Source organism: Scaptodrosophila lebanonensis, unplaced genomic scaffold, assembly GCF_003285725.1.
Source record: "Scaptodrosophila lebanonensis strain 11010-0011.00,11010-0021.00 unplaced genomic scaffold, SlebRS2 tig00001415-arrow-pilon, whole genome shotgun sequence".
Lineage (NCBI taxonomy): Eukaryota > Metazoa > Arthropoda > Insecta > Diptera > Drosophilidae > Scaptodrosophila > Scaptodrosophila lebanonensis.
Window position 1 is genome coordinate 2,355,344 of NW_022060742.1, and position 24,206 is coordinate 2,379,549.

General features: G+C 42.3%; 1 protein-coding gene and 1 long non-coding RNA gene across 3 annotated transcripts in view; one reads left to right on the plus strand and one right to left on the minus strand.

The window, feature by feature from the left end:
- LOC115632185 (cyclin-dependent kinase 14) overlaps positions 1–24,206 on the minus strand; it is a 165,464-nt gene that overhangs the window by 39,126 nt on the left and 102,132 nt on the right. For both annotated transcript variants that reach the window (XM_030529220.1, XM_030529221.1), the window contains exon 3: positions 5,726–5,926. In XM_030529220.1, the coding sequence (XP_030385080.1) occupies positions 5,726–5,926 (201 nt within the window). The remainder of the gene's footprint in view (positions 1–5,725; positions 5,927–24,206) is intronic.
- On the plus strand, positions 19,635–21,045 carry LOC115632187. Its single transcript, XR_003996274.1, has 2 exons — positions 19,635–19,864; positions 19,925–21,045. It is a non-coding gene; the product is annotated as an uncharacterized LOC115632187 (long non-coding RNA).

Genomic DNA, 24,206 nt, shown 5'->3' on the forward strand with positions numbered 1-24,206 from the left:
AGAACGAGGCGACGTGTTTTTTCCTCGCTTAATAAACTGCAACGAATTTGACAAGGTTTTTCCTGCGGTTACGGAAAACCATAAGAAAGGTTGTCTAACCGCAAGGCAGTGTTTGTCGCACAGTGGTGGGAGAGGTCGGGCTTCTTCTTTCTTTTTTTGTGGCTCCATGCTGTCAAAACTGTCGCGTAGGATTTTAAAATGAACCGCCGTTTGGAGTTGGGGGTTAAAGGGCCGCAAAAAATTCAGAAGTGTGTCTAATAAGCGCAAAAGAAAAACCAACAGAAATGTCAAAGAGTTGCCACCACCAGCACCACCACAAAAGAAAAAAAAAAAAACAAAAGCAAACAAACACAAAATGAAGCCCACCCCCCACAACCCAAAAAAAATCACTTTAAGTATTTTGCCAATAAATTTAAATCACAGACACTTTGGCACAAGCAGGAAGAAAGGAAAGCCAGGCAGGCAGGATGCAGAATGGAGGCAGGAGCAATGTACTCCGTTCGCACCGCAGTCACAAAAAAAGGAAACGTGCAAAAAATAAGCAAAACAATAGACAAAGTCAAGACACAACAACAGCAACAACCAAAGAAAATGGGAGAGGGGTGCAAGAAAAGCGCGCCATATTTAAAAAAAGAGGAAGAGGCGGTGTAGGCAATCCAAATAAGAGAGAGAGAGAGAGAGAGCTGGGATATTTCAAGGCATAGTCGTCGTAAATAAAAACAAAGGTTGAGCAGCCCGCCAGCCTGGTGGGTTGAGGATGGATATTTGCAAAAGGGGATTGTCTAGCTATGCATATATACTTGTATGTATATGTGTATGTCTACGAGTATATATGCGTGTTGTGCTGGTTGCCAAGTGAAAAATAAAAATAAACAAACCGAGCCCCAAAGTTGGCAGCCACCACCACGAACTTCCCTTTCCCACCACATCCTGACACACTGCGTCAAAAGCCAAATAAAGCGTTAAAAGGATTTATTTGCGCATAAAAAGAAGCTGCGTTTTTTTGTATTTGGGAAGACCCGTCTATAAAGTTGGCTTACAGGTGCGTCGAAGACACTTGAAAGGCTTAGTCTGTGAACGTTGGCTCAGAAATGCCAGCAGCAAGAACCAGCAGTACAGCAGTACTAGTACAGAACTGTGAGGGGAAGTAGTCGTATGCTGGATGATTATAATGAGAAACTTGTTATGACTCATTTAAACTTCTTTCAAATGACAGCAATGGGACAGCACTCCCAACAATACTCTTTCATTATTGAATTACGAATATACGAAAATCCTGAAGATAACGAATTTATCTTAAATTTTTTTCCGGCTTGGGAAAAATATAAGAGAAATAAAGTGAAGACAGAAACACAGAGTATCTCTGTGTTCTCTATGTCCGATTCCTCTCCATTTTTGGTTAAACCTTTCTTTTGAAATCGGGCTCTGCATCGAGTTCCATTTGAGAAGGTTTTGCTGTTTTTAGTTGGGCAGGTCTGAAGAAGTTTCATTAAACTCTTTCACATTATTTGGCACAAACCCCGATTTCGTAATAAATCGCACGTAGAAACCACTGTTAAGTGATTCCCTAGGTAATGAATAAAATAAATATTCCTTAGTCTGTTCTTAGCTTTTCATATGCGTCCAGATTATCAGATTGGTAGCAGTACATCAGTTGCTCTTTATATTTATAAATATCTGATTGTGTCATCGTCTTAAAGGTATTTCAAATCGACCTTTTACAGCATTAGTTCTTATAATGTCAGAATCATAGGTTCAGAGAGCCCATTTCCTGCCCCTCTTATTTGCGAACTGCCGGGATGTGTCAGAGTTCACCACAGTGCTCATAAAAGTTCGCACAGTTTATCACTTTGCGGCAGAAGCGATGCAGAATAGGGGAAGAAGCGGCAGACGCACCCACCCTGAGTTGCATTTTGTGGCAAATTAAATATTTTTATATGTCACGCATAATTGTTAAATGTGATTTACAATATACGCATGTATAGCACTTATGTGGCAGCCATTTAAGGCAAAAGTAGAAGGCACGGCACGCCCGGCAGTTTGTCAAATGTTTTTATGCGATTTAAAAAAATATGTTTTTGAGTTTCACATTTTCTCGTTGCAAACTTTTGCTGATGGGCAACAAATGTGTCTGCTGAGTGAGCGGATTGGTGGGGTGGGTGGGGATGTGGGGTGTGTTTCGCATAATTTGCGCATATAAACAATAATCTTTGTAAGAGCTTTGGAAATAAATTGCGCATATCCTGCCACTGCTACTGCCATTGCCATTGCCACTGACATTGCTGCTGCTCTCTCCTCTTCAATGGCAAACAAACGACGATGAGTTGAAGATAACTTATAAATCATATAATCACAGCAACAACAACAATGATAACAGCTACAAAGACAACAACAAAAGTAGCATGAAAAACTGAAATTGCTTTTGCTTGGTTGAGCGCAGCAATAGGAGGGAGGTGGTGGTGGGGACTTGGAGGCGCCCTTTTGTTGCATAACGAAGCGGCGACCGCTTCGCCTCTGAAAGTGTATAATTTATTGTGAGTTATATAACTTTATAATGGGTGGGTTGTTTGCAAACTTTATTAATAGAACATGAAACTACAGATTGGGCGAAAGGTCGTTGGCATTTCGAAAGTTGAGAACCAATCAAGGCAAGATTTATGGACAAACAGATAAAGCTTTAAGCTATCGTGAAATATAACATTTTATTTCCTCCACGTACAATTAGTAAATTGTATGTAAAAGCGAGCCAACAACACTTCTTTAAAATCAATATTAAGCTCTTGGGACTATATAAATTAGTGTTTGTTTTCTGCCAAGCCTGATAATGATGACATTTTTAGGTTGTCGACAAACGTTTGCAAGAATGTCGTTATACCTTTTCGGGAAGTTTCTGCGTACTCGAAACTAATTCAAGATTTTACGAGAGCGAAATATTACTTAATTCTAACATTTAACCTTCAGCTGCTTTCTCGGATTTAGGAGAATCTGGATAACAAATTTGGTTATTCCAGCTCTTATACTTGTCTTGTCATTCTCCCGTGTGGGGTCTGCCACGCCTCCTTCTGTGTGTTACAAGTACACTTGCACAACACTAATATACCCTTTGGCTGCAGGGTATAAAGAAGTATATTAGACCTAAGCTAGACTAAATAGCACAAATGACAATTTGTTTGCAATTAAAAATTGAAAACCTTTCCTCGAGAGGAGGAGGGGAAGTCAATAAGTAATAGGCTTGTTCGTTCACGATTTTCCTGCCACTTGTGCATTTAATTAGCGTTTGAATATCTCTCTCCGTTGCATTTAATTATTGGTTAGTGCCGTAAATATTGTCTATTAATTAACATTCTTGTCAAGTAGCAAGTTTTCCAAGTAACCAAGGGAACGCCCCTCGTAGTTGGCTCTCCCCCATCAACATAAGGTACAGCAACTAGCGATGAGTGTTGGCAACTGGCAGCCATAGTTGCAGGTAACGGTAAAACGTACCGCCACAGCCGCCACCTCCAGCGCCAAATGCAGAGACAGGCGGCTGGCATTACGTTAGCAACAATTTTGCAAATGCCAAAAGGCCTTCAGAGTAGCGAGCGGAAAGTGCACGCAGTTTCAGCTCACGTGCCACGCCAAGTGGAAACGCACACACATATACACCAAGGCATGCACACACACACATATACAAGTATATGTACATACGAGTGGGTGCATGGAAGACAAAAGGCAAGTTGAAGTTAAACTGAAGATATATGGAGCATGTATATTTCCATTTGGTTATGAATAATTCTGCATGTTGCTGGCTGCTGTTACCGTTACTGCTACTTTTGTTGTTGTTGTTGCTGCTGTTGTTGTTGTTGTGCATTTGCTTGTTAATATTTTCATTTCCGTTGTTTTATGACCGATTGTGTTACGCCTTGCCTGCTTGGGAGTGCCAGCCTCTTCAATCCCATGCCCATTCCCCTTCACCCATGCCCATTCCCATTCACTTTGTCTTCCTACTCAACGCTACGCCAATGTTCCCAAGGACAATAACAACAACAACAATAATAATAATAATTTCAAGTACAAGAGCAACAACAAGAACAAGAAATGATGGCATTACATTGGTTGGCGCCTTCTCTATGCCTTATCAACAAACATGTCAACGATGCAGGCTGCTCCCGTACTCGTATAGCTTCGCTCCCTTCCTGTTCATCCCTGCTGCTCCTTTCTGTACTGTACTGTACTGTTCTGTTATGTATTGTTTGCATAAAATTGCAATTTACAATTATGACAACAACGGCCAACAAAGAAAAACGGCAAGTGGAGCGCAAAGGAAAACGCATTATTTGATGCTTTCTGACAGACAAGCACAAATGATGGCACTGCCAAGGACAACGAACAACCAAACAAGGATTATCGGTTGAAATATGAAAGGGCATTTAAAATGCGTTTAAATGATGATATTACCAAATTGCGTTCTAACAGATAAGTAGCGCAAAATACTCTACAGCTCTTACTGCTGTGTAGCCTAATGAGACAAAAATTTGATAAATGGCCCGACCAGGCAAAACAGACAGAAAAATGCGTGGCAAATAAATTAAGCGCTAAACTGTCGAAACTACACACACACACATACACACCCATACACACCCACACACAGACACACACATACACACGAAATGTGGAAGGGGCATGAAGTACAGAGCAGTGAGATATAGATAGAGAGAGAGGGAGGCATCATTTGTCTGTCTCCGTGGGCCAAAGCATCTGGGGAATGCCTCCCACTATATAGTATAAGCTGCGGGGATTATAATTAGACACGCTAGCTAGCTATGCCAGCTAATTTTGGCCAAAAGCAATGCCAAAAAAAGCGCCAATTCCAACAAAAATACAACAACAGCAGCAACGGTATGGAGAATAAGCAGCAAAGACACGCATAAATTAAACGCCAAGAAAATGCTCTTGAAATTTCATTAAATTACTTTTTGGACGATGCTTAAGTGCTGTTCAGACAATGGAACGAGTTTGAAGAAATTTGCTCAAACATGAAACACAATTCAAGTTCAATTTTCTACACGATCGAATCATGCTTTAAGGTTCTTTTTAGTAGCTTGCAGGTCGCATTTTCTATAAAACCGCTTCTTCAGCATAAAACTTGAGTGAAAATTGCAGTCTTCCTAGCTTCCCAGCGTTCAGTTCAGACATAACAAATATCCTTTATTTAAAGGAAAATTGATTGCACAGATCATTCCCATGACAGTTATATTATTAACTTTGAAATACGAAGTTTGTTTACGAAAAAAACGACAAATTTTTGGAGATATTTTCTAGGCCATATACGCTTTGTATTACGCTTGCTCTGCGTATTGATAGGTTTGATGCTCCCAGCAGCTATAGCTTAAAAGTTTTTGATGTTCATACAGACAGACGGCTTCTTACACTCCAAATTTTCAGTATATTAGTTCATCCTTCGATTTCAGGGTATCCATATCTTGTGACCCATTTTCTTCTTTCAATTGAGGAATCAATCAATAAAGGGTTTCAAGCAAATCCTTCAATATTTTATTACTTTTCTGTAAAACTTAGTAACTGATAGATCGCGAAATTTGTTTCACTGTCTAAGCAGCAAATCGTGCTCTTAAATTGATTCGATTAGCGTTGGCAATTAATTTAAATACATCTTTATGAATGACAATGCTTAAAAATACATATATGTATAGTGAAGGGAGAGATAGAGCTTTATTGCCTCACTTACCGCCATATCTGCAATTTGTTTTATCAGCGGGTATATTGCCATTTGGTTCCAAGCGGTCCAAATACTCCTCCGAGTTATATCCGTTGTATGGAACTTTATTACCGTGATTATGATGGCCACCATGTCCTCCGCGATGGTGATGATGATGGATTGGATGATGCGTGTGCTGTGTGGAGTCCTCGCCGTCTTCGCGGGAAATTGCTGCAATATAGAGGGGGAGGGAGGGAGAGTATAAATTAGTGCGACATGCTTGACACATTCAGACCAACCGCCTAAAGTGGCCACTTCCATAATGCTATAATTGGCTTTTATGCAAAATCAATTACGAAAAGCCTTTTACACAAGTGTGGCACGAACACGAAGCACTCAAGAGGGAGCCCACTGCCAAGCCATAATGAAATTAATTTTTCCAAAAATTCATGTCAAAATGTATTTGCTGCAATAAACGTTGAAGTGGCGCCGACTTGTGGACTTGTGTCTCTGTGGCTTCTACACAACTAGGGGAGGGGGCAGTACACAGCATGTTGAAAAGTCAACGAGGCCATAGTCTCGTGACACTCAGCAGATGCTGTCCGTGCCAGTTTTGACTCGTCCTCTCCTCTCATTCAACTATGCTCTCCATTAGCTAAGACATTCAGTGCTTGAGTGTGTGTGTACATCTAAGTGTATGCATGCATGTCTGTGCGTGTCTGTGTGTGTCCAGTGGTTGGCCAGTAATCAACGCCAGTGGTTTGTGGGCCACAAGATATTGTACAGACAAGTTTAAAGTCCGTTTGGCTTAACTACACTAGAGAAGAAAATGGTTAACAACTTCAACAGAGTGTTGAGTTGGACTCGAATGATATTCCTTACACTCGTATACCACTTATATAAAATGATAAAAGAAATGTGTTCTACTTATTATACAACTAGAGATTTTAAGAGATTTAAGATGGTACTTATCCTACTACACAATATTTGGTAGACCAGAGTTGTTGAGCAAGATGGACTCATAAAGAAACACACGCAAATTAAAATGTTTACACGGCATAGGATGCACATTTCAAAATCGAGTTTAATATTAAAATATAAATTTTTTTTATTTATTATTTATTTTAATTATAAAATATACTCTTATACTTTTTTGACGACTCTACTAATGACGAAATGCATTACGAAAGCATATTATATTTATTTATTTATATAGAGTATTTGTATTAGAAAATAAATTTCCAAATTCTTTAGTTATAAAATTATTTGAAGTTTTCCATTGAAATCAACTAAAAACCTTCAATTTAAAGTTTTAAATTGTTTGTTTACTTATTTAATTATTTGTTATCTGAGCATTAGATTTACACTTTGTTTTGAATATTAGTCATTGATGTAAATCAGTAATTAAATATGTTTTAGTTCAATTTGAAATTTTTTTTTGAGTGTACATAATACAAAGCGCTACCATAATTTCACTCGTTATTTGAATTGATCATTTTTAAGCATTTTCTACAAGAATAAAAACCAAATTATTAAAATGTCTTAGCAATAGACACAAAAGTCTTATGGGTATTAATAAATCGCCAATAAAAACAATACATTTACCCTTTTTTGTGACCCCGTCTTGCAACTTAAGTGCACTTTTGTGTCGAAGCGTAATTGTCTAGAAAGTATTTAAATGAATTTTGAGCTTCACATTTCTGTGAGTGTGCCTCAACCTTAGCTGAGGTGGGGCTGGGGGGAGTTGGGTAAACAATTGATAGCAAATTGGTTTGAATGCTGATGTTTTCGTATTGCTTATCACCAATTGGTAGTGGTAGTGGGTGTGTGGTATTATCGATTGGTCTAGCCTACCAAATGCCTCCCAACCATGTCAACCGCATTACTTGCCACAGCGCCAAAGCCATTTAATACCCAATGCCCAACACACACCACACAGTTGACCCAAATTTAAAAGCCCAAATGTCAATTTATTTTGAAATTATTTTATAAATTTTCTAAAAAGGCTTAAGCCCCAACAAGCACCCACACACACAAATATAGAAATAGCAAACAAACAGCTGCGCCTTCAAGCTTGCTGTACAAATGCGACAGGCAATTCATAGTCACAGCTCATAAAATAGGGGAGGGGGAAGGGGAGAGTCAAGTAAACACTAGAAGGCAACAACAATATTCAACAGCGTTGAGGGTATTTTTGAATGTGTCAAATATGTAAATGAGTGGCTTGGCCCACGAAAAATTGCCTAAGCTTTTATACAAATTTATATGGAAAATGTCGGGCAAGATTGGATAGCACAGTACAGGACAGAACCCACAGCGCGAGCGACAAAAAGCGCGCCTTCTAATTTCCAAAACGGAAATACAAAAGGCACTAACACGTACACACATTCACCAACAACGACAACAAAAAAAGCAAGTAAAGAGTTACCTGGAAAAAACTAGCAACGGAAATTGGCTGGGTATTAGCTTACATGGCCAAGTTAGCAGTCGAGTTAAGGCAAGCAAAGGCGTAGCCCCGATGCTAGCTGTGGCCAGGAAAGGCCCCAAAAAATGGCGTACAAAGCGCTCGCTGCGGCGCATTGAGCCTGCAATTTGTTAACGATATGCATACAACCACGTTAAATGGAAATTGCGGGCCAGCGGCAGGCGGAGGAGCATCGGACACAGTACAGCAAAGGGGATATGCAAATGCTGAGCGAGCAGCAAACGAGTCAGAAAAGGATTACATGTTTAGAGTGGGCGAAACAAAAAGAAAAAAAAATACAAAAAAAAAGAAGCTCAGTTGCCGGCTTAGCATAAAAGCAGGCAACAAAAAAAGTCAATAAATTGTAATCAAGAGTTGTGCACCACAGTTTGCCATTCTGCCGGAAAAGGCTGCCTGACTGATTAGAGTGTGAAAAGTCTAAAATGAAATTACTTAAAAAGAAGGAGAGCAGAAGGCAGCGATGAAAGCCACTTAATCGCACTGTTCGTCGAGCGGATTTGTAAGCTCCAGTTACGTACTTTTTTTTAAACAAAAAGTCAGTAACTAATTTGCTTTCAACCAATTAAATGTGAAATAATTGATAAAATGATTAACTGGAATTAAAATTCCAATGTTTCTTGGCTTTAATAATAATATTGACAGTCTGCTTTTTATTACATTCCGCTTCTGATTATGAGTCTGAATTGGAGGAAACTAAACCAAATTCGGAAGCCAACAGACCGTGAAAATTCCGAAAATTTGTTCGCATTCTCTGCGCTTTAAGCGATGCGCGACTGTGAAATGTGCACATGTCTATGATATTTATCAAGCATTTCCCGCATGCCCCCACACACTTGTACTATGTATGTAGAATGAAATATGCCACAGCATAAGAAGGCAGTCAAAGCAGAAAATATGTTTAATTAATAGGCATTGACAAGCAGAAAAGGGAAATGAAATCCACCCTTGCTGCGAAAAATGATGTCACCCACACTTAGACGCCCATGCAGGGAAATCACAAATTACCGCAAATTGTCGCTACAAATAAGCAATTTATTTGCTTACATAACTCATACTCACTCATACATACGAGTGTGTGTAACTGATGTGTAGATGTGGATGTGGCAGACGGAGTTGCAAAGGCAGTAAGCAACCACCCACACAAAAATCAAAACAAAAACCACAGAATGCCACATACTTGTATAGTACAGATGCACTGAATAGTTGACTGGCTGCGGGGTTGCGCTCCAAAATCTCATAAAGTTGGGCAAAGGCACGAGTCCAGAGAACGAAATGTAATCAATAAAATATGTTCAACATAAACTACACACACACATACACACACACAGCCACTCACACACATATACACAGACATGGTTATTTTCAATGCGAAAGGTTAATGGCATCGACATTATGCAATGGGAGCAGCAGCCAACATCATTCTTCTTCCTCTTCTCAGCCATCACATGACCGAGCATTACGTAAATGCAAGCATAAAAGGAAAAATATATTTACAGACATATACAAGTATTCTGGGGCCATCATCGAATATGGTATTTATGTATGAGTTATAACTTTTGCGTGCAACTCATACGAATTGTGTAACATTTTGTCAATATTTTATGAGAGTGGAAAAGGCAAGTTTTGATTGAAAAGTGCCACTGACCGACCACTTTTACACACACACACACACACGTACCCACCTCAAATAAACATATCAACTAGTAAACATAAAGTACTGCATACTTTTGTGCGCTGTTGTGGAATTCAAAATCTAATTTTCTTAGTTGCCTGACCCTTGTCTGGTACTGGCACTATCGAACTATGTGGACAAACTTTAAGGCCTGTGCGCCATTTTGATTTATTTTTAGAAGCTCCGGACACAGACAAATGCCACAAATTTGCTGACAAGCTTCCCGCTTGTAGCCGGGAAGGAGCAAAGCCAATTCAACAAAGGCGAAAATTGCGAGTATTGGCCACCATAAAAGCAAAATTGAATCAAAGCAAAGCCACACAGCCACACAAGAATTTCGAAAATGGAAAAGATTACGAAATCCATTGAACAAATGCAATAGCAAGACGCTACTCAGTTTTTATGTCCGTCAGGCTGGGCAGGCCAGAGTTTAATGCGTTTTTCCGAAGCAGAGCAAAAACGTTTATTGCGTAGAACACATCATAAAACATTAAGTTCTCGGACTTAACTGGTATTTAAGTAATGTTTAAGGCGCTCGAATGGGTGTGTTGAGCTGCAGAAATGCTTTGGCATTTACATACATAATGGAGTTGGGGCATTTAAATGGAAATCCTTCTACTTGAGAGATAAAGCGGTTTATGACACTTGGCCAACAATGAAATAGTTTTTGATGCGCACAAAGAGCAAAGTTTTTACGATCGCAAATAAAGTTTTCAAATATTATATAGGTAATTATTTTGTTCGTCAATCGTAAATAAACGATGCGATAACGTTTCCCAACATTATAAAGCCAGTCATCTTGGAAGCCGATGTCTTAACAGGCAATATGGAATTGTTATTGGGTGGACAAAATGTTTAAGATATTAGACTTTAATGTTACATTTTCAATGCTTGATAATTAATAGCAGATAAATATGAGAAACTGATGTTTTTAAGGTAAAAATATATAGCATCCTTAGCTTCATAAATAAACTACAGGGCTTTTTATGCTTTGTAATATTATTAGATAGTCATTATTTTCATGAATAGTCTCCGAACATAAAATATATATAACTTTGCACATAAAATACTTTGTACACAAGTTTCGTTTTAGTAAGACATGTGAGAAAATTCGAGCTCCAAATGGGGAAAACAGGCTCCAAAATCTGCCGATTCCTTTCTAAGTTGCTTTGTCTACTCTAATACAAAGTAAATTTTTTTTTGAAAATTTTTGATGATGAATAATTGGTTGATATATAATAAAATCTAATAAAATAATAACATACTCTTCAGATAAAAATAAAATTTAAAAAAAAGAGGATAATGTTTTCCAATATAAAAATATACAAATTAAAAAGGAAACAAAAGAAAGAGTTTTTTTGCTGACCCCACTCACTTCGGGTACAAGCATCTATTAAAAATATAACATTGCAGGTAATCAATTCTTTTCTGCCCAATAAGATTAACAATTTCAATATTTTATCTAAAATTTTCTGAAGTTTGAAACTGTCCATCTACTTAGTACCAAGGGTTATTCTACAATTCCTCGCAGCAAATGGCAGAGCTTACATGAAATGCTGTCCTTTAATGTATTTAGCTAAAAGTCGGCACCAGTCGAAAGCAAATCCGTCCATTGTTCTGTTTGTGGTGTCGACGCTAGTTGTGGCTGGCTTTGCAACTTCATGTCCCGCAGTGGTTAGGACGCGTATCTATGGACACAAAGCTCACCATCGACGACTTTCCAACTGGCGCGACACTTGACAAAATGACAAATAGGGCCAAAGCGCATTAACGAGCGCATTTGATAGATTTATAGAGAACAAAGGAACGCAATTTGCGCGAACAGATGTATGTGGACAGCGAAATGAAATGTTAAATTGCGAGTAATGCCATATATAGTAGAGTGTGTCTGTGTGGTCGGTTCGGCATTGTAACAAAGACAATTGCTGGCGTTAGCATGCAATTAAAGCATAAAATTTGATCAATTTATCAATTAAGTGGCGGCGCTAAAGGACCAAACGACCATACAGTGGCAAGTGAATGAAAGGCGATGGCGCAAAAGGGCAAGTCGAAGTCGAAGTCGTCGAGGAATGTTGATTTTTTTTTATGAAATTCAGAAAAGTGTTGCACGTCTTTCTGTCTGTTTGTCTGTCAGTCAGCCAGCCAGTCTGTTGAGTCATTTTAAAAGCCAATTCATTAACATTTCAAAGTGCCGGTCACCAGCAGGTCCATCGCACCCGTCCTCATCCGTTTCGTCGCCGGCGGACGTTGATGTGGCGGCATCACGCTGACTGAGTCAATAATGCTGTTAATTGGCAACATTGGCTCCTCCTGCAACTCCTGCGGTATGTGCGTGGGCGGTAGGCGTGGCATGTACAACAATGTACAATGCTCGTCGGCAATTAACTTTTGTAAATATGCATAATTGTTGTTAAAAAAAGGCGCCCCTTGATCGCTTTGACGGTCAAGTATTACAAGCGTCGCAAATGAAGCCAACCCAGTCAATTCAATTCAATCAGCCAGCCAGCCAGCCAGACAGACTGCCTGTCTGCTGCCTGCCTGCTGACAAGTATTTGCATTGGTTAATTGTTTAAAACATTTGCATATTGGCCATTAGCGACAGTGAGAGTAATGAAGCGAACTATACAAAAGGAACTTAAAGTGCGTTCGCAAGGAATTTTCACTAAAAGTATGTAAATACTATTGGAATTTTGAATTTAAATCGAAAGGGACAATTATTTTCACTTTTAAGCTGTCAAATTTCCATTCCATTTTCTGCATTGCCAACATATGTACGAGTATGTGGGTTTGTCTTCTGTGAACATTTAAAATGAAATGCTAATTTCCGCCTGCTAAAAGCCTCTCTTTTCAGCCAATTCCGGAATCTCTGACAACACACGGCTGTGTAGTTTGCCGGATTTGCTAATAAATCTTCCCCCACAAGGATTCCTTCTTTTTTCATTTTTTTTTTTTTTTTTTATTATTAATTAGCTATTAGTTATTCATAGTTTCGTTTCTTTTATAAGATTTAATTTAAAACTTATATTTTGGAATAGATTGCTCAAATCTTTGAACGCCTCTGACTACAATTGACTGTGAAAATCGAGTCGGAGGTATTTATTGGATAATTAATAGTTTTGATTCGTTTTTCCCAATCAGGCTTTTTTAGATTATAATATATAAAGCGTCGTATATAGTATTATTTCCTATTATTATTCTGCAGCCTAAAAGTTATAAATAAAATCTATTAAATATTGTTTCGTTGAAGACGTTGAGGAACCACATGCATTCTAATGGATCAGTTCTAATGGAACTTTTGTGTCTTGTAAAAGTAAAATCGCTTTGTACAGAATCTCGTTTTTTCACAACCATCGTGCTCGTCATTTTTGGATGCGTCAGGGAAAAGGTAAAGCAAGACATTCCTGAAAAGGAATCTTCCGACAGCATCGACGATGAGAGATGCAACCAGTGGGGGATTCCTTTAAAGGCGATTAAATAGATTTTAGTGAATTAATAAAGATTTTGAACACTATAACCAAAATTCATATTTTTGCCTAAGATTTAACACCTTCGTTAGGTCAATCATTATATCGTATTGTTCTATTTTTGAACCGTTTGTCAGCTGTTCTTTACGAATATTACCATCAACAGCTGTATTTTCATGGAATGAGGAACGATAATAATGCTGATGCAGATCTGCTATCTTTCTACAATAGCACCTGCATCCTCAACCCTGTTTTTCTCTTGTGTGGACCATCAGTGGATACTCAGTCTGTTGCGAAATGAATTGTCTACTTCATGCCAGACTCCGCAAACAAATCGAATTTGTTAATAGATTTAATTGTAATATTATTGATTTTGTTACAACGACAGCCTTGTGTTGTTTTCAATAAAAAAATAAGTAATATTTGCATCTACTAATTGCTGGCTACTTTTAAAAACTTGTAGCTTTTTGCAGGCTTTATTTTTGGCAACACTTTTAAAACTTCCCCAAGGAGTTGCCAAAAATAACAACTCCTGCAACAATAACGGGTTTAAAACTGTAAGTAGTGGAGAAATTTGCATTTTCCATGTTAATTTTCATGTTTTCGCATATCTTAACAACTGAGATGGCGGGAACGTGTCTGCATTTTTGGCCAATGCTGATGAGCAAGATGCCAGCTACGAAGTTTTTAATTTAATTAATAGATGACGACGAGGCTGCCATAACGCAAGTCACCAAAGATGCGAAAGACACGAAGGGCATTGAATTACACAAAGTTCAGGTCGCCAGAGTGGAGTCGGAAAATGAAAATGAGTTTGCCACAAGGTGTGCAACACAACAGCAACAACAAGAGGACAACGCTGTGCTGCCGCACTTAAAACTTATTATTAATTAAAAATAATTTTGCCATGGGCAAAAGGTAGACAAGCGCCGATAAGGCGGGAAGGAATTGGGGGAGTTAGAGTGGAGGAAAGGGGAAGGAAGCTTGTAATTCATTTGCGGCGCATTGCAAGGGCTTTAAAGTATTAAAGACAAACATGATTTATTGCAATGCGGCTCAAGAAAATTGTCTCACATTTGTGGGAAAAATGCGCACAAGCCACATGTGCTTGCATATAGAATACGTACGACTATGTGTGTGTGTGTTTTTTTTTTTTTGTATTCTTTAATATGAATTAAATAAGAAAGTTGACAGAGCAAAAATATAGATAGAAAATATATATACATAAATAAATAGATAGATATACATATACGCAGGTTGTAGACCGGGCGGTACGGCTGTTAGGCATTGCTTCGCCCGGATGAACAGCCCGCCTATATGGTGCTCCTCTCACGCTCCAGCTTTCTGAGCTTGCCCATTATTGAAGCAGCAAAGCTTGCACTCGCCGCCCAAGCGTCCTCGTTAGCGAGCATGTTCGCCACAAAATTCGTCGCCGAGGGAGGGGTTCCAGTAGTCGCCTCCCATCTCAGTCTTTCCGCTTCAAAACGAGGGCATTCGAAGGCTGCGTGGTTAGCATCTTCAATTACTCCTCGGCAGGCGGGACACTCCGCACTGGAGTCGTGCCCGAATCTCTGGAGGTAACTTCTAAAGCAACCATGGCCGCTTAGGAGTTGCGTTAGATGAAAATCAACCTGCCCGTGCGTTCTGTTTATCCACAGTGATACGTCGGGTATTAATAGGTGGGTCCATCTGCCTTTGGACGAGGCATTCCAACGCTCTTGCCACGCGCTGATAGTTGTTCGTCTAGCCACCGCCCGCGCGGATCTGCGAGGCTCTCCAGCTGCAATTTCGTGAAGTTTGCGGGCTTCTCTGATGAGGAGGTCAATAGGGGTCATCCCTGCGATCACTAACACGGCGTCATCCGAAATCGTCCGGAAGCCGCTGCAGACGCGGAGTGCGCTCAGCCGATACGTTGCTACGAGGTCCCTGACGTAACTTTTCCTGGTTACCGCGGCAGCCCATATTGGTGCCGCATATAACATTATCGACTTCGTTACGCTCATCAGAAGTAATCTTCGTCCTTGCTTGGGGCCACGCGTGTTGGCCATTATTCGCGACAGCGCCCGTGTTACCTCCGCAGCTTTCTTGTTTGTTTGCTCCAGATGTTCACGAAAGCATAGCCGTGTGTCCAACCTGACTCCAAGGTATGTAATGGAGCGCTTGGAAGGAACTAGTAGACCTCCGATGCGAATGTGCGCCTGTTCTACGGTTTTGCGACTGCTGATAAGCACAACCTCAGTTTTGCCAGCCGCCAGTTCGAGGCCAACCGTGGACAGCCAACTCATTATGGTTACGATGCATCGATTGCATGCATCCTCCACAGCCCTGATCTCTTTTGCAACGCCTACAATCGCTATGTCGTCTGCATAACCCACTAATTCCGTGCCAGGCGGTAACTGAAGGCAGAGAATTCCGTCGTACATGACGTTCCAAAGCAGCGGCCCTAAGACCGACCCTTGAGGAACTCCAGCGACGACATTAACGGTTTTGGTGCCTGATGAGGTATGATATCTAAGTAAGCGATTGCTAAGGTAACTTCTGATGGAGCGTACTAAGTGCGATGGTATCCCCTGAGCTGCAAGTGCGTTGAGGATGCATCCCCAATCTGCCGAGTTGAACGCGTTTTTGACGTCGAGGGTCACCACAAGGCAGTACTCCTTTGATCCACCTTTCCACCTGTTGCCTGATATCGCCTTAGATGCGATGTCCACCACTTTGCTGATTGCGTCAATCGTGGACCTCGATTTCCTGAACCCGAATTGGTTTGGAGATAGGCCGATGGCTGCCTCGAGTCTCACGCACAGCAGTCTCTCCAGCACCTTACCGATTGAGTCCAGGAGACAAATCGGCCTGTACGACGAGGGGTCTTCAGATGGCTTGCCAGGTTTTGGCAGCAGGACTAGGTTCTGCACCTTCCAGCAATCTGGGAATATTCCTTCACTGATGCACTTTCCAAAGAAAGCGGCGAACGTCTCGGGGTGCATGCACAATGCCAGCTTGAGGGCGCGGTTCGGTATTGCGTCTGGGCCCGGCGCTTTGTTGGGCTTCAGGCTGCGAGCGGCTAGTATAACTTCATCCGTCGTGACGTCGTCAATGGTGGGCGGTAGTGCTTCTGTGGTGTGTGGTATCAGCACTGGCGTCTCTGGTCTCGAGGGGAAAAGAGTTGCGACAATCCGAGCGAGGTTCTCGGCATCCAGGGGTGCACCGCGTCCGCCAGCATGAATGCGCTTTACTACCAGCTTATACGCCTTCCCCCAGGGATCCTGTTCTGCGGAGTCGCACAGCTCTAAAAAACATCTCTTCTTGCTTGCTGAGATAGCCTTTTTCAGCAGTCGCCTAGACTCCCGGTAGGTATCCTGCCTGAGCGAGAACAAGGGCGAACCACGTGCTCTCTGGGCCCCTCTCCTTGCACTGATGCATGAACTGCGTAATGCTGCGATGTCATTATTCCACCAGTAAACTGGGACGTGGTGGCGCCTGTACGTCGAGCGTCTAACCATGCTGGCGTCGCATGCAGCTCGAATTTGGGACGCGGCGTCTAGAGCCATGGTCTGCGGGTCCCCGGAGAGGCAAAAGCCGCTAAGGGCTCTCGCAAATGAAGCTGGGCAGAATGACTCCAGCTTGTATGCCACGTTGTCGGGCGGTGGATTCGTAGGGTTGCGAGATGTATCGCCGACTGTAACTATGATGGCCACGTGGTCGCTTGCCGTATAAGCGTCGCTTATAGTCCACTTGGTATGGCTGTGGAGGGAGCTGCTTGCGTACGTCAGGTCGATAATGGAACCGATACCTGCTCTGCTGAATGTGTGTCGCGACCCAGTATTCAGAAGCGTCAGATCCAGCCCTGAAAAAGCTTCAAGCACTATGCGACCTCGAGCTTTAGTGACGTTGCTGCCCCATTCAACTGCCCATGCGTTAAAGTCTCCGCCTATTATGACTCGACTGCGTCCCCTGGCGTCGTCTACTAAAGCGTCTAAAGCCGCAGCAAACTCCGACAGAGATAGACTGGGTGGAAGATAGCAGCTGTAGACCCACAGGTCTGCAACTTTAGCTCTCACAAAGAAGTTTCCAGCTTTTGGTTCTGAAAAGGTGAGCTCTCTAGAACCACAGAGCCAAAGAGCAGCCTTACCGGACAGATCCGCGGCCCATTTGTTGCTACTGCTGGTTTTGTATGGCTCACTTAGTATCGCCAGGCTGATGCTCTCCTCGTTGATTGTCTGCAGCAGCAGGTCCTGCGCTGCGATGCAATGGTTGAGGTTGAGCTGAAGGATCCTTAGCATCTTGTTTGTCTTACGGCCTCTTTGTATGCCGGACATTTGAAGCTGCCAGTGGCGTGGTCAGTCGATGGTAGACTCTTCTTTGCGCACAACAAGCATTTCGGACTGTTTGCGCAGCTTCTGGCTAGATGCCCCTTTTCACCGCACCTGTAACAGGCATCTTTAAGGTCCTCAACGCTGTTACACCTTGCTGCCATGTGACCGAAGCCGAGGCATTTGAAGCAACGTGTTGGTCGGATAACTCCTCGGATGCGGCAGATAACCCATCCTACCCGTACTTTCCCTGCTTCTATCAGCACTCTTGCCTTCTCCACAGGGAGCGATAGTAAAGCTATCTGCTGTCCGCCGTTCACCTTGCGTATTGACTTTATTGCATCTGAACCGATGTTAAAGTCCTCTCCAATTGACCTGAGCGCTTCCAGAATCTCCTCTTTCGTGACCAGCTCGTCCAGATCCCGGATCTCCAGCTGGGTCTCCTCCACTAGCGGCTTGACTACTGCCATGCCCTGTAATGCCGCCTCCACAGCTTCGTGCAGCCTCCCAATGTCATGGGACGGTGATCTGCTCATTTGTAAAAGCAGACTGCCGTTGCCCGTTCTTCTGATGCTCTGAATGTCGTTCTTTAATGGCTGCAAATCTGGTGCTGATTTTACTGCCTTTAATATATCAGCATACTGGGCTTCCCCTACACCTTTGGCTATGATAGCATCCGGTCTGCTGGGCTTTGTCCGAGCCTGGCGGTGGACCTTCGTCCAGGCATTGGCCTTGGGAGCGAGAGTGGAATCGGTAGGATTGCCATTTCCCTTCACTGCCTGTGCGAAGTCCTTCGGCAGGGAGGCGGGGGCCTGGTCACTCGTAGTTTGCGATGCGGTGGCAGGCTTCTGGTCCCGCATCTTGTGTTTTTTTGGCGGGGTAGCGCGCTGGGTGCTCCTGGGGTCTCTAAGCCTTTTCGGGGTGCCCGTTTGTGGTTGACTGGACACTTTAGGCCAGGGCTCTGCTGTTTGTACGCCGATTTCGCTGTAGGACGGCTTCACTCCAGTGCCTGACCAGTCGATCTTGCTGTATATCGAGCTATACAGCCTCAACATTTCTGCAAACAGCTCTTTGTCCTGCTGGTTGACGTGACGCTTATGTTGGCCTTCGAAAAGGCGGCAAACGGACTGCAAGTGGGTACCCAGCTCCTGCATCTCTGTCTGGGCGGCGGTTGGTTGGGCTGGAAGGCCGTTTGGCACCGTTCCTGCCGGCAGAGGCGAGGCCGGTATAGGCGTTGTGGGCAATGTCGTTGCCAGAGGCGTTGAAAATGGCGTGTTTGGCGTGTTTGCCGGCTCGGCTGAGTTTGCTACGCACAAAGATGCTGAAGGTGAGCATAGTAGTGGGAAGCTCTGAAGGGCCACTGACGGTGGAGCTGACTTTGGTGGTGATCTGGCCACCAAGGACCTACGCGCGAAAGGGTTCACGCCGGTTACCATTTCATTGGTTTTAAGCCACAGCTCGTCACCTAAGGTAGCCAGCGGAGGACCTTGCGAAAATGGGAGAGGCGCCTCCAAGTGGGACTTTGGTTGTGCTGTCCCGTTACCGCCCTGTGTGCTACGGTGTGATTCTTGCAATTGTTGCACCCCCGGTGGCTGGTCGGTGGGAGCCACCTTCTGCAGCCCATGCGGTTGTGCGTCTGTCATCGAGGCAGGTTCTTAGCGAGTTCCCTCGGTGGTCAGGAATTTCTTCTTGACAGGATGGGGGTTATCCCGCCCCTGCTCGGTCGCCAGAGCCCCAATCAGGTACGCCGCCGATGCGGTAGGGGTTGGAATATAGCCCGTCCGGCCTTTGTACAACTCGCCTTAAACTCAGCCCCAAAACTTCCAGCTCCTAAAAGGCTGCACCGAGATTTGGTGTATGAAATGCGAATTGCCGAGTGATCCTAAAAGTATGCAGCGCTAGTGCTGCAATTTCCTTTGCCGTGACCGCCCTCTGGTGACTAAGCCTGGCGTCCTTTTGTGGACCAGCTGGTCGGCTTACAGATGGCAAGGTGCAACTCTACGTCAGCTGGGCAGCAGCCAGCTGTTTAAAATGCAACTGTGCGGCTGCCAATATCGAATGGGCAAAACAGATGGGAAAAAGGAAAACGAAAACGTATACTCACGCCCGGCCTGCTTGACCAACGTAAGAAACGCGTCTGGAGGGGTCAAAGTCCAGGTCGAAGTTCAGTCACCGGCGCCCAAAGGCTCAACAGTGGAACAGGAGCAACACTTGTCCAACCTTGTGTCTGGGACGGTGGTGAGTACCTTTCGCACTCTGGAAACTACCGTGTTGTGTGTTAAAAACAATTTCTTACAGCCAACTTGCTACAATAAAAGGGTGGAAACTGACGATCGAACAAAAACACGTCCGCACGCTCACTTTCACTTTCACCTTTTCTATGTGTGTGTGTGTGTGTGTGTGTGTGTGTGTGTGTGAGACTTCAGAAATGTGTGACCACTAATGTGCCACGTGTCGGGGGTTTTGGTTGTGTAATTATGGCTAAGCCAAGGCACGAGGGTGGTATAAAACATTTGTGGCTGACCTAGAAATGTACAAGAAAATGCCAGCATTGCTGTTCCTGTTCTAAAAGTTGTTGTTGTTGTTAATGCAAGTCATTGAGTTGTTGAGCGTTTTTTCAAATACCTCTGAGGACAGCTGACAACTCTTCACAACCCTTGCCTGCCTTCCTTGCCTTATCTATCGCACAACCTACACCTTGACGAGCACAGCTCGACGCTGTCGGCCATTTTCACATTTCCACACAATTTCTTCACGTGCCAAAATGCTTCACACATACATATGTATATGGTATATATAGTACCACCCCCAGACGCTTACAATTAACTTAAATGACTGTAAAAGACCTTAGCACTGCGCCATTTCAAATCGAGCGACATTCAGAGCGAGACAGGGACACATTAAATTGTTTGTGGCTGTGGCGTAAATTGTGGTAAGTGGTTTTTCAAGGTGTCTACGTCGCCACACCCAATCCCAACAGCAACACAAAGAACAAGCCAAACAAAAAAGAGAGTTGTGCTGCTCAAATGCTGTCGCGCACCTTTTGACAGAAATTGAAAAATACACAGACAACAATTTAGTTGCAAAATGACGGACGTCGCATTGCATTACACATCAAAACTGTCGTTGAGTGCTGTTGGCGCCCCAAGCTATGCTACACTTTTTTCCCCTCTCTGTGTAAGCTGCGCGAAATGGAGGGAGGAATGGAATGGAGAAAAACTGCAAAAAAGCGTGGATAAGAAGTTCACATTGCAATATAAAAAACGTATTTATCATAAATTTTTAAAACGCTCAACGCAATAACATGATATTTGACTCTCAGAGACATCAAATTCAAAATTAATATACATTTGAATATACATATATTTTGAATTATATTTTAAAATAATGTCTAAGGAATAAATACGGTACTAAAATAATTTTAGACCCCCGCCTTGCTGTCTGTTCCTCTCTTAGTTCCTACTATAGATCTATTTATCATTTACAGTTTTTGGAGCTAATAAAACTAGGAACCTATACACCTAGAGCTCTTGTTGGCACTTTAAATTAATTTAAAGATTTTTTTCATACTACAAGTATACCATTTTTATTTGTTGCATCTACGATTCTTTTCATGACAGCTATGTCAAGACTCGCTAGAATATTCTTGTTCTTATTTCGCAGACCTTTATCCGTGCCCCCAAACTGTAAGAAACTTTATCAGGTTGTCGCAGCACGAGCATCATCGAGGATGTGATGCGCAAAAGTAAGTGTAAATCAGTCGTTGCGATTTATGTTTTGCAACTGCTCGATGCCTTCAGGTGCTATTTCCAGAAAATGGGGGGGCCGGCGCACCGGTCTACACTGACAGCTGTAAATCTTGGCAAAACAAGTTAGCACTTGTGCAGAAAAAAGGGCAGAGGCAGGGCCAGCTTACTCAGTTACTCACTCACCCGGACAGATAGACAGACAGGCCCTTCGGGCGCATCCTTTTGGGCCAAATGACAAACGAATAGATAGAATAGACAAGTCATATAGTCGAGAATGGATGGCTGAACGAATGGCCAAGTCATATACTCGTAGACGAAATCCGAGTGAGTTGTGAATTTGTATCAATTCGGTTGGTCCTTTTTTGCTGTTGTTGTTGTTGCTGCTTCTGCATCTTATTTGGTTGTGACAAGCTTTCAGGCAGCTGCCGGAAGTTTGGCTGAATTAAATATTTAAACTAGCAATCGCGCACACAAATTGAAGTTAAATTGAGTAAGCAGTCTGGGTTTGTGTAAGCAGCAGCGGGCACTAAAGCGTTTTGCAAAATTGTCAGAGGCAAACAGCACAAAAACTTGATCCTTTTCATAACGAATTTCGGCACAAAAACCTTTCAAGCCATTCAACAAAAAAATCAATAAATTTTTAAGCAGACAACTGAGAGCGGAGCGGATCTAAGCTGAGGCGAGCCGAGCTGATTTTCTTGACTTGGAAATCCTCCTTTTCTTTGCTGAGGTGCGCAAAATCGTATTTAATTTAAAACTCATAAATACGAAATGTGCTGATAATCATAATAAAATTTCAAAAGCCAACAGACTGGCAGACCGGCAGGCAGCAGTCAACGATGGCAATACATTTTCCTTTTACATATGGGCAGGCGAAATTGCAAATGAGATTTTGTGTCCCATGCCATGAAAATGAAATGAAATTACTTCTCTCTCCACTTCAGTTCGTACTTATGTTTTGGACTCAACTTTCGAACTCTTGCAGCAAAAACAATTTGTATAATTGTGGAGAAAGAGAGAACCTAAAATATATTCAAGTATTTTGCAACTCGCTTTTTATTTTTATACCCTGTACCCGTAGGGTAAAAAGGGTATATTAGGTTTGTGCAAAGTATGTAACATACAGAAGGAAGCATCTCCGACCCCATAAAGTATATATATTCTTGATCAGCATGACGAGAGAAATCGATCTAGACATGTCCGTCCGTCTGTCCGTCCGTCTGTCCGTCTGTCCGTCTGTCCGTCTGTCCGTCTGTCCGTCCGTCTGGATGAACGCGAGGATCTCAGAAACTATAAAAGCTAGAATAACCAAAGTTGGCATCCAGGTTCTCCTAGGTCCGAGTAAGGACGAGTTTATTTTATTTTTTGGAATTTTCCCCCCCTTCCCCCGCTACAGAATTTCGTCAATAGCGTCCACATTTCAAATGCTACATTTACCAAACTTTGCACACATAATTTATATATAATTGTCTACTGTTGTATAAAATTTTATTCAATTCGGTCAATTCTAAGAAAAGTTATTAGCAAAACAAATTCTCGCCAGTACAACCCCCACAAACTGCAGCAACAAGTTCGCTCGTCTTCTTCCTCTTTTTGCTGCTGCTATGGGCGCATATAACTCAGTGACGGAAGTTTACCTGGGTACAGGGTATTACACTGTCGGGCTTGCTCGACTGTAGCGTTCTCTCTTGTTTTTAAAACTGTGTCAATGACAGTCTCCGGAGTTTTCAGTTTGGAATGGCGGCGGCGCCGTCCATGTTTTTGACAATTTTCCAAACGGCACAAATAAATGAAAAATTATGGAAAATTATTGCGATTTGAAGTGCAATTGAGTGTCAAATGGTTTTGCAGTCGGACCCCCCCAAAAAACCCCCAAACCACAAACACTAAAAGTTGTCTGAATGAACAAACAATTTTCCCAAGTCCAGCCAAGCGCATTGAAGTGTGGCGAATGGCGCCAAAGTGGGGGTCCCCCATTGAAGCGGAGTCTCACAATTGTGACAACAATCATCCTTTGAAATAATTAAGAAAATATTAACATTTTCAGATACATGCGCACAATTAAAATCAAAGCGGGCGACAGCTTTAGCTCCTGGCTATGCTTGGCTTACCGTGCAGCTGACGAAGAAGAAGAAGAAGAAGAGGAGGACGACTTGCCAAAAGTTTCAAGTGCCTGAGCTCAGAGGAAAACTTCCTGGAGCGACGCCGACAGTGCCTGTTGACATTTACGAGACATTTCGTTTGAATTGAAAATTGAAATTGCATAGCAATGGCAGCCAAAAATGAGCAAAAGCAGAGACGACTCAAGTGGCAGCAAAGTGTAAATGGTGTCGCCTCCCAAACTAATTGTTGAAGCAATGAGAGAGAAAACTAGATGAAGGCCAGAATGAAATGAAATGCATTAAGCAGAACTGAACAGAACAGACAACACGTAATTGTTGTACAACTTGTCAGCCAAACCACTTGAGACTACTTCTACTTATTTCTATGTATGTATGTATGTATGTATGTGCGAGTGTTTGTGTGTGTGCCTCTGCGCTTGGGTAGTTTAATAAGTAATTGTGTTTATAGACAAGAGGCACGAACGGATGTGGCACTTTTAATTGTTCGCAAACTTTTTAATCTAAATAAGCTCTGCTATTCATAAAACATTAATTTTTTACACTGGAATCTAAAGTTGACGCACTTAGACACACAATAGAATAAACATCAACTAACAACACAACTGTTATCGATTTTCCGACTAGTCAGGTTTTAATTGATCAAATAATATATTTATTTGAGGAACTGAACTGAACCAATGAACCAAATATCCATATAACTAAATGATA